Here is an 11,481-nt window from a genome sequence, read left to right as displayed (position 1 = left end):
AAATATCATTAAAGCAGATATCACAATTCAAAATCATTTGTAAAGAAATTTAATAGAAATTGACAACATCCATCCAAAAAAATAACAATGTGTCATTAACAATTTTCAAAACATGTATAAAATAGCAACATAATACTAATAAAATCAGTGTTATTTTTAATCAAAACAAGTAAAATTCAAATATGATTAACAAATCAAAATATTTCGTGAATAACGTTATTCTACGATAAATTAACAACATACATAAATCAAACGCATCGTATGATTACAAAATCAAAATGTCTCATTGATATAGGGTAAATTCACAACACCCATCTAAACATAACAATGTCATTCTACACAATAATTTCTTCATAAAAAACAATGCATGTGCATGCCTAGCTACCACCACCAAGATCATCCTCATGATCATCTTGACCATCCTCATTACTCTGATCCACATCATCACCAACACCGCAACTATCATCATCATCTCCTCCTTCACCACCATCATCCTCATCCTCATCCTCATCATCTCCTGATATATGTTGAACATAATTTGGATCATCGTCTTGGCAATCATTACCTATAGCATTCTGACAAAAAAAATCAATATTACATGTTAGTATTAATTACATAACACAACGCATGTTTTTGTTATACAATGTTAACCATAAAATGAGGTAAGATATACTAGCATTTGCACCAGATGTTGCAAAGGAAACACCGTAAGGCATAAATTGAAAAATACAAATACAACAAAAGAATACTTTGATAAAGAATAAAAATATATTGAATGCTCAAATCAATGCCCCATTAACTGGAAGCATTTAGTAGACATATCTATCAACATTAGGATTATACACAATGATCAAGAAATTTTCCATATACAAACAACAACTTCCACAACAACCTTTTGTCACATCCACATTTTAAGAAATGCCTTGGAACGTGATCGGAATCTTCCATATTGCCTTTTTCATTATGCAGATAAATCTTCCATATTGCTATTTTCATCATGAATATTGTTAGTTCATTGTTGTAAAGTGTTAGTGTGTTAAATTCAATACTATAAGTTCGACAAGTGAAAAACATTCCTCAATTATCATAATATACATTTTTCTCTCACCGTGTATTTTTCAGTCAAAGAGCACAAGTAACATATTAACATGTATTTTCCCTTCATTATTTTCATCATAGAGCCAAGAAATCTACGCCTTATCTATAAAGTAACAAAAACATTTTGAAATAAGTTTAATATTTCAAGCCAGTGTCTAACCTATAAAGTAACAAAAACTTTTTGAAATAAATTTAATATTTTAAGCAATTCACTAACCTACTTTAATAATTGAAAAATTCTCAAAGATGAATTATACTCCATAATAAGAGAGCCAACATTGGAGCCCATACTTTCAATAAAACCAAAAGAAACACAACCACTTGTTAAGAAGAAATTCAAGTAATAATAATAAAACAAAAATAATAAACATTAAAGTATAAAATGGTATTTCCAACACACAAGTATAAATATACATCCTCTATGTCCATTGTTAGATTAAATGGGTGTGGAGAAAATTAGTAGAGAACCCAAAATTGTATTTCTAATTAGGATGGGTGGAGAAATGCTTTAAATGCGGGTTGTTGTCATTCTAATGAAACCCTTTGCAAAGGGGATGTTAAGATTCTGAGAGAAAAGCTAGGCTTGGTAGAGAACACCTTCCTTGTTAAACATTCCCCTACTGTAACCAAAAGGAAAGGGCAAGAGAAACAATAATTAGGTTTTTGTTCACAAGTTGTACAAAATATATAGGTGCTATTGATGTTTGAGTGAATAATGGGAGAGATTATTTATGAAATTGTGATAAGGCGCACCTAGTTTTGTCAGAAAGAGGCATATTAATGACAAGTACATCACATTTAGGTAGCATTTCGTCAAGATTTGTCTCCAATGTTGCTCCAGTTTCCTTTTCCAATTCGGGTCCAATAGAAAGACGGTCATGGTAAAGAAGCTTACAATTGAAGGGCTGTACAAAGGAACGCAATTCAATTCAACATCATGTAATGTTTATTATTATTAGATTGAAATTTTGAAACAAACAGCATGCATGCGTAAGAATTATGGAGCACTGATTTTTGAAAAGAAGTTTGCAACATCATGAAGTAGTACTAGATCCTAAGAATGAATACCTTCAAACGCTTAAGTAGCTCTTTGCCAATACGCCATGCATCAATAGAACCAATAGTTTTCCCTTCTAGATCATATGACCTGTAAGAAATTGCTGCCACTTTCCAATCACCCTCAACAATTTGCTTATATCCAGGCACAAAGTTTCGCATCAATATGAGAATGCGCATTAGCTCATCTTCTGCCACGGACACCACATTACTTTCGTTGATCTTCAACCAATGATGATACAAACAAATCAATGGAATTAAAAAATATATCCAATATAAATAAAATGCGTTTAAAAGTAACTCTCTGTTTTATTTACAGGAAAATAAAGAGAGTGCCAGTCTATCTGTGTTTCTCGAGATATAATGCCCCATATCCAAAATACGAAAGCTACAGGAGAACAGTTATTACACAGTACAATCTCACCATTACAAAGGAGTCGATAAAAGACCAAATGCATTAAAGCTTTCCAAGAAATTGCAAAAACATACAATAACACAAGTGAAGATCAAGGTAAATCTGCAGTACATGTTGGATTGGGGATAAAGCCAATATCATAGCATGAGATTGACAATTAAATGAGTTGTAAATAATAATGGAATGATATGGAATTGAATAGCCTACATGATGAATATAAACAAGAGAGTTATTATTTCATTGTTATTAATTTATTATAAAATCACATTTTTTAAAACAATAACTATTTTTATTTCAATACCAACCATTAACTAATTTCTAAGAATAATTCTAATTATTGTTGTCCACTTCATCTTCTTTCCATTTCTGTACCATGAGGGAAAAACCCAATACCATTCCTATATCTTAAAATTAACATTAAATATGTCAAAATAGCTCAAGCATATTTTTGCAAGCATATTTTGGAAAACAATCATTACAGACGGATTAAACAAAGAAGAGCGCTTTGAGATCTTCCGCAAATCTTTCAGGAATGTAATAAGAGCAAAATAAAACCCATGGGTAAGTACAGCCAAAAGGATAATGAATCAATCTAGTCACAGTAAATATCAATATGATAATCCAGGTAAGATGTATTGTCACTTTTCCTGATTTCAGCCCTCTTGGCACCGGTAGGTTACCTATATCCTCACCCAAAACCAAAGTAGAAGCAGGCCTGGCTGGGAGACTATCTTTCAAAATTGACAAGGTATTATTTCTATCAATTAGAATGCACATCCTCAGGTGTTCAAGAATAATTAATAGAACAGTCAGCTAGATGAGCAGATCCAATTTAGAGAATCTCACTCAGATCTACTTGACATCACCTCCATGATTTAAATAATGATTGGAGGAGTCTTAATACTCCAGAGTCCAGATCACTTAACATACAGAAACTAAGGTAGCCAAAGAAAAATATCCCATCACTCCCATGCCACATATATATGTTTAGGTATAGTTGGAAGGACACATACCTTTCCTGTAACTAATTCAGCAAGGTTGTCATTACAAGTTTTGGGCTATGTTCACTGCCATGGTATTGAAAGGTATACAGGTTGTTCACCTTAATTTCACACATCAATGCATATGTATGTTCAGGGTTTAAGCTCATAGGCCTGTAGCTATTACAACAAAACTACAAGTGTAAATATATAATACAGTGAATTCATTTCTGAGCAAATTCCAAGTCCAACGTTTGTTCAAGCCAAACAGTCATAAGTTTCTGAGTATCTTATGGTCAAGCATCTCATCAAAAATGCATTCCATCACATTTTATCAATACCCATGCACTATCAAAAGACACGACTCTGTTCCTTCTCCTTGTTATCAAAGGACACGACTTTCTATATGTTAATTTGTACAATCTTAATTCTTATTCTATTCTCTATGTACTTTCTAAATCCTAATCCAACATATCCTAGATCCAACTTCTGCAATATCCAAGGATCTTCATACTTCCACCTTCATACGTTTCTCACAACAAGACCCAAATATAAACCAAGGCTCTGGAGGAGAAACAAGAAGAGAGGAGTTTAGTGACCAACCTGATCTGATCTGCTAATAATACTACAAACTAAAAGATAACTCTCACTTTATTGTTTGTAGCTTCTTGGGGGTGAATGTGACAATGCTATATATATCATAAGGATCTGGAATCTGATATCTCCTCTTTGTTGTGGGCTGCTGGTTCCAGGGTGAGAAAAAGTGGTATAAAAGTCCTCTAAAAACGAAGGTGAAGGGTGTCATAGTGAGGTGGTTTTCCATTTGCTTGTATCTATATAAACTATAAATGGATCTTTACTATAAAGTATTCTAAAGAGTTTCTTCAACTTACTTTAATATCCTTTTAAATTAACTCGTCCTCTTCTCAAAGACCCATATATAAATAAAGCATTGTTCATCTTTTCAAAGCTCATGTCTTAAGCATTCCATTAATACCAATAATAAAAAGAAGGATGATGATTCCGATGTATGTAATTTGTAGTTCTTGTTGCCTATGAAGTCTAAGGAGCTTAATCCCTCAAGAGTAAAACAGTAAAAGGAATTTAAGTCTCGGTCATATTGTTAGTTCCTAATCTCCTACTAACAAAGACATTCCGCTATCTTTTTTCAGGAGTCAAGACTAAACTGTATGTAATCCAAAACATACTTTCTTTGTCCAAGATTTCCCTACTTGTAATAGATTACTGCAACCACATATACTACAAAAAGAAACCAATAACTCCTAATTATTATTCTGATGCCTTTGCGAGTTACTGATTAGATAATATAAACAAAGGAGTTATTCTTTATTCCAAGTGATACTAAACTAATAAGAAGACTAATCATACTATTCTTGTTTGTATTATCTCTGTATCTTTTCTATCTAAAGTAAATCTAAAGAGGAAGAATTGCTTGTCCTAATCAAGTGGGGTGAGGATCTAGGGCGACCAATGGGAGAGGAAGGCCTAAATGAGGCACACACTTCTTCTGCTGCTAGGGCCTGGGTTTTTAATAGGATAACCACAGGGATATGTTGCAAGGACAGGGGAATAATTGGTTCTATGCAATGCCATGATCTTCTTTACAAGAGTCGCTGCTAATCCCTTGAATGTATCTTGTTTTTTTTTTTTTTTTGCTTCTAGGATGGACCTACTTAGTCCTTCAACAACTAGAAGAAATAAATAAGGAGACAAGGTACAACCTTGTTTTAAGTTTTAACCCTCTTGAGGGTCTTAAGAAATTAGAGGCTGAACCATTTATAAAAAATGCATAAGAAGCTTAAATTGCACATCCCATAATCTAATTTACCAGTGGTAAGTTGAAACTAATATGGATAAAAAGAAGTATCAGAAAGAGCCAAGACACCCTTTATAAGCCTTGGAGAGGTTCAACTTGATCACCATTATTTTAACATTTTTGACTTGAATAATATGGAGGCCCTCTTGTGCTGAAACAATTGCTTCATGGATCTGACGATCCTCTAGAGAACCAAGCGGTTCTGTTATATGAACTTACAAAGTAGTGCTTTCAATCTGACAGCCAAAACCTTAGCCATTATCTTATAAATACAATTAGACAAAGAAGTGGGTCTAAAAGCATAAAAAGACTCAGGTTGATCCACCTTTGGAATGAGTGCAATAGAGGTCCAGATGAAGGAGCCAGGGAGCCTTACTAAAGCTTCTCATTTCTTCCACTACCTGAAGTAAGTTGTCTCCCAACACTTCAACAAATCCCAGGTAGAACTCCACAGTCCACCCATAGGGATTGGGACTCTTGTCCTTATGGAAAGTGGACAAACACATTCAAAAGTGCTTTTCTGGACAGATCACCGTTGCTGGAACTTTGTTGACTTGAATAGTGTAGAGGCCCTCTTGTGCTGAAACAATTGTGTCATAGATTTGACAAACTGTTCTGGTTAGATGAAGTTAGAAAGTAGTGATTTTAATCTCACAGACAAAACCTTAGCCATTATCTTATAAATCCAATTACATAAAGCAGTGGGTCTAAAAGCATCAAAAATGTTCAGTCTCAAAACTCTGAAGTAAATTTGTAAAGAATGTAGCATTAGCTTTCTTGGCTTAGTGAAATCCCTAATTTTCTATCCTATTTGCCTGTCTTAAAAATCTCACGAAAACCTGTAAAGATTGTGCCATTGTGTACGCTTAGCCTCTAAAAGCCCTAGCTTTCTATCTTCTTCTGTGTAATTTGAATAGAACACCATCAAATACCAGAATTATCAATTCCCATTCTCCAAAACTTTTAAATGTGCGGAACTGAGACAGAAATCATTCAATCAAACCACTCGAAATGCATCTGAATGCTGATCCATTAACTTAAAGAACTTCTTCCCAAACTCTGCCATTTTTTAAACAAAATTTATCCATACATGCATACATTGTATGTATGTATGTATGTATGGATTGTATACATGTATGTATGGATTGTATACATGTATCTATGGATATGTACTATGCATACATACATGCATACAATCCATACACACATGCATACAATCATACATACATACATGCATCAATTGTGTAAAATGAGAGCTCAAGTGCCAATTGCCAAGGGATATACCTATGCATAGATGACAGCATTTTATTTAGCCAACATGTGAAGCTTGCAATTAATTGGATTATGAACCAGATTGCCTTGGGAAAACAAAGAGGGGTCATGATATGTCAAATGGAGTAAAATTATTCTTTCTCTTGCTGAGGATTAAAGCTACATCAACTCTCAACTTGCCCCTGCCAACCATCTCACTTTCATAGATAAGAAGATGATGTTGTTGGTTATGGTTTTTCTTATTGGTGCAACTAGCCAGATACTGCACGTTGCACATTCTGCAATTTTCCCTTGACCCTTATATGATAAGCTGGTATAACCAACTACACACTTGCAAAAGGAATGTGTAGGCAGAGATATATTCAAGAAACCTTACTACTACAATGTTTGTTTGAATGTATCTTGTTCCTCAATCTCATGGGACTAGTAAGGAAGCTTGCTACATAGCTTTTGCCTTGATTTAGTTAGGGCCAGAAATGAGACTCTGATCGTATGCAACCAGCAAGTTACCATTTGGGTTGTTGTATATTTCTTCAGCTGGCATATTGGTCACCTCAATTTGTTGGGGTCAGCGAGATTTCAAGCAGCTGGATATTGCCATATTGCCCCTACTCACAGTAAAAATTTACCTTGAACATTCTATATAGTATTATCTTGACCTAAATAGGACAAGAACGAGCACTCTTGTCATGTGTCCCTTGAATCTTGAAAGAAAACTTCCATATAAACTACACCTCCATTACCATATCATTGCCTATTCTCAAGGATGGCATTCACATCAGACAGTTGGATCAAGAAGAGGTATCTTGCCAATAAGTTCCACAAGCCATGAAGATAAGTACAAGGCTGCATGCCCACCATTGGGTAAGTTCCCTGGGTTTCTGCACTTCATCCACACATAAACCCTATATTGAACCCTCAAACAAACCCTGAATTTTCCCATCAAAACTACAAGACTTGGCCTTCAAAGTTCAAATTAGGCCTAAGCTCAACCTTCAAACATCGAAATTTGGCCACCAGAACAAACCTGAAACTCAGCCTCAACAACATTGAAGTTCGGCCTTCAACAGGGCTAAAACTCGGCCTCTAGAACAGCGTTGCAACTCACCTTCTAACTAGGACCAAAAACCTTCACAAAGAGTGCCAAAAACCCTTCCCACAAGAAAACTCTCCAACTATGCTTCACTTGGTTCATGAGGTATGAACCTTAGAATTACTCCTTTGCTTGCTTAGACAAACCTGAATTGGCTTGAGCGAGTAAGTCCTAGGTCCCTACACATAACACCTATATATAGTGTGTTTGACCACCAAAAGCAAGGCCGACTTGCCCACTGGCTAGGCTAACTTGGCAGACTATAATATTGAAAAAAATCATCTCTTTAACCAAAAGAAGTTAGGGGGAGTGCCATATAATGTTGCAAAAATCTTGGAATAAGCTTTCCAACCATATATATATATATCATGTTCCATAATTGGAGTAAAAATGCATTCAAAGATAGGATACCTAAATGGGACATCAAAAATCCAAAAACAATATTTCAAGAAGGTGTGTCATATATCGTTGGAAAGGTCTCAAAATATGTTATTTGACTATATAACTCTCTTTCATTTGGATAGCCTTTGACATCAATAACAACCATTTTCAACATACATAATTCAAAGGAATCTGTTGCTAAAATTTAGCTACTTTTCACATGGCTACCATCCATCGTCTATCAGTTGAAATGTTAGACAAAAGGAAACAAGCCCAATACAACAAAAAGAGAGAATTAATAGCCTGTAATATGTCAAGCCAACAATCCACAAACAAGAAAGAAGTGGCAGAAAATTTATAATAACACTTGCCCTTCTGTGCCTTCCAGGGTGGAAGGAGATGCGAATATAAACAAAGGATTCACGCTCTTAGTTTAATAATAATTAACTACTACCGTTATGTAACCATTCTGTAATTACTAATGGGCAAAAATAATAACATCTTACCCCACACTCACTTTTGGGAAAAAGTGGTGGCTGTGGAAAAATGTATGTAAAAGTACCAAAGGCAAAGGAATGTATTGATGCTCAAAGAATCATCGAAATGAGACCAAAAATCTTCAATTAATGCTATGTTGTCCAATACAGTGTTGCAAAGATTGGTTATCTATCGTCAATATCATGATTCTCTCAGCTCAGGGATATTATCAGCAGAAAAAGTTGTGAATTTTACAAATTTTGAACATATCATGATATTTTGAAAATATCCTGATATATCAACAAAATGTCACCAAAAAATGGAAAATATTAGCTGAGTTAGCAGATTATTGGATTTTTTGGCTCAGTTTGAAGTGGTATCAAAGCTTTTTCGAGGTACAAAGTGGAAGAATTTTTATTTTTTTATATAAAATTTTCAAAGGAAAAAGAGGACAGCAAAAAGCAAATCATATTCTAAAATTTTAAAATATGAAGAAACCAATTGTAGATCCGGGTTCCTCTAGAAAAATACCCAGCTTCAAAAAAATTGTGCAAATCAGAGCCTAGGAAATGGAGTTATTGTTGATAGAAAACCAAAGTTTTAGGGTTTTCCTGATGAAGACCACAGATTCTAGACCAATACATATTGACAGTTTGACCAGATTTTAGTCCATCCAATGCCAATAGATACAAAGTGGTTGTAGCATTTCCTAATTGTGGTCTATCTTTCAATTGCTTGAACCAGGACTATATCACGGATATTGCAGCAATAAAAGAAATAATTCCAGTCTATAGAAAGGTAGCATAGTAATAACATACTTGAGTTTTCGGGGTGCTTCAAACAATCTCGTCCTAAAGATAGGATTCCAGGTTGTTTGCAGATTTTAATTGGTGAGGTTGGCTCTAATTTTGGAACTTTGTTGGCTCTGCTGCAGGTATCATTTTGCCCCAAATCTTCGCCAAGCCTTTTTCATGGACTCACTAAAGGACTCTCATTTTCTGCATCCTTCATATGAGTAAACCTTCGACCCAGCACTGGTTTTCAATACAAACTTTCAAAGAGAGAAACTGGCAGTTTGGAGCAGGTTACAAGACCTCCTTCTATAATGAACAGAGATGACACCGGAATGTGGCAAAAGTTCTCCCCTTCAGCTGGTGCTAAAGAAAACAAAGAGCTTCTCTCTGAAATCTCTAACGGCGTGCTTGGATGGCCTAATCTGACCAAAACTACAAAAATGTACCATGAGTTTTCCTCTACGTTGTTATATTGTGAAGGATAGTGTTTCCCTCAATTACTAACCGTTCCAATAGCCCCTGCTTCCTGATCCATTATTTTTGACTTCTCCAGACACTAAAGAGCATTAACGATTCTATTCCATTACACAAAGATGAGCTGGAAGGGAAAACCCTTCGGAGCGCAGTATTTCATGTTGAGGTATCAAATTCTTGGTTCCATGGAAATAGAAACCGCATGAAGATATCTACGAACCACTTGAACATCAAAAATGTTCAGTCTCAAAACTCTGAAGTAAATTTGTAAAGAATGTAGCATTAGCTTTCTTGGCTTAGTGAAATCCCTAATTTTCTATCCTATTTGCCTGTCTGAAAAATCTCACGAAAACCTGTAAAGATTTGCCATTGTGTACGCTTAGCCTCTAAAAGCCCTAGCTTTCTATCTTCTTCTGTGTAATTTGAATAGAACACCATCAAATACCAGAATTATCAATTCCCATTCTCCAAAACTTTTAAATGTGCGGAACTGAGACAGAAATCATTCAATCAAACCACTCAAAATGCATCTGAATGTTGATCCATTAACTTAAAGAACTTCTTCCCAAACTCTGCCATTTTTAAACAAAATTTTGAGCACAACCTTGTCTAGTCCATTTATAGAGAGCGTTAGTTTATGAAATCTTGCCTGTAAGCCAAAATAGAGTCAAAATTTTCCATTGAAAGCTCAGAATAACTGAACCAGAAATAACCCTTGTGAAATTTGCTGCTTAAAACATTGTTTTGAGCACGACCTCTTTCTTCAGATTTATTTTAGATAATACGGTAGCTTATTTAATGAAATATTTCCAGAAAGTTGAAATATGGCAAATTTTTCCAATCAAGAACTCTAAATAATTTCATTAAGACAAGGCGTAGAGGATTCATGACGGCGACAAGAAAATAATGGCGCTTTGCAATTTAAGCACTCTCTTGCAGAAAAATACCTTTTCTGAAATCGTTTTGACCACGAAGAAACGCAGATGAACTGTTGGAAGTCGTGCAGAGAGAGATCTGGTGGCTCGTGGATCGATTCTGGGGCAATGTTTATGCGATTGCAAACCATGATTGTTCATATGCGAGCTACTGAGCTCGTTGAGAGGGATACGCGCAATGGCGCCAAACTACCAAGAGGATTTGAATTTAAAGGCGAGATAGAATATCTACCGTCCGATCATGTTATCGACGGCCATATATTTGTGTTTCAGTAAAACGGATTTTCAAAGAATTTGAAATATTATACATTTTATAGAATTTGAAATATTATACATTCTATTATTTAAGCTGAATAATAGTTTTACTTTGGAAAAATAATTGGGCACATCAAATAAAATATTGATGCGACCGACATAGAACTCCGAAACAATAATGCACCCTTCTCTTACTCCAAAACAATAATGCACCCTTCTCTAGCTGATGTGTCAATGCTTTCTTTGAAGTGGAACTTAAAGAATAAAGTAATTATTCATTATTAAATTGGGATTTTATATAAATTAATTGATTATTTATTAATGTTAATTTCATTTTATAATTTTATAGTAATTTTTAATAGATTTTTGTTAAAGATAATTATTTGAGCTATTATTGTATCAAGATTTTTGTTG

The 11,481-nt window shown here is 34.6% G+C and overlaps 1 protein-coding gene across 1 annotated transcript; it reads right to left on the bottom strand.

Moving 5' to 3' along the window:
* Nucleotides 1–260: 260 nt before the first annotated feature.
* Nucleotides 261–11,013, bottom strand: LOC149168598 (uncharacterized). Its single transcript, XM_089426945.1, has 2 exons — nucleotides 10,825–11,013; nucleotides 261–575 (listed from the first exon to the last, which is right to left on the bottom strand). The coding sequence occupies exons 1-2, from the start codon at nucleotides 10,951–10,953 to the stop codon at nucleotides 378–380; spliced, it is 327 nt and encodes a 108-aa protein (XP_089283071.1). The 5' UTR covers nucleotides 10,954–11,013; the 3' UTR covers nucleotides 261–377.
* Between the last annotated feature and the right edge of the window lie 468 nt (nucleotides 11,014–11,481).

Source organism: Pinus tabuliformis, chromosome 4_2 (genome assembly GCF_031772625.1).
Source record: "Pinus tabuliformis cultivar Carrire ecotype Pingquan chromosome 4_2, CPIR1, whole genome shotgun sequence".
In the NCBI taxonomy this organism is placed as follows: Eukaryota; Viridiplantae; Streptophyta; class Pinopsida; order Pinales; family Pinaceae; genus Pinus; species Pinus tabuliformis.
The sequence above is the reverse complement of the archived record's forward strand: the minus strand, read 5'-3'. Positions and strand labels throughout refer to the sequence as shown.

Excerpts from the sequence above, each read along its gene's own strand:
- LOC149168598 (XM_089426945.1), bottom strand. The coding sequence starts at position 10,953 with ATGAACAATCATGGTTTGCAATCGCATAAACATTGCCCCAGAATCGAT. Across the intron at positions 576-10,824 it reads TCAAAACGATTTCAGAAAAG|AATGCTATAGGTAATGATTG; the intron begins GTATTTTTCTGC and ends TTTTTTTGTCAG.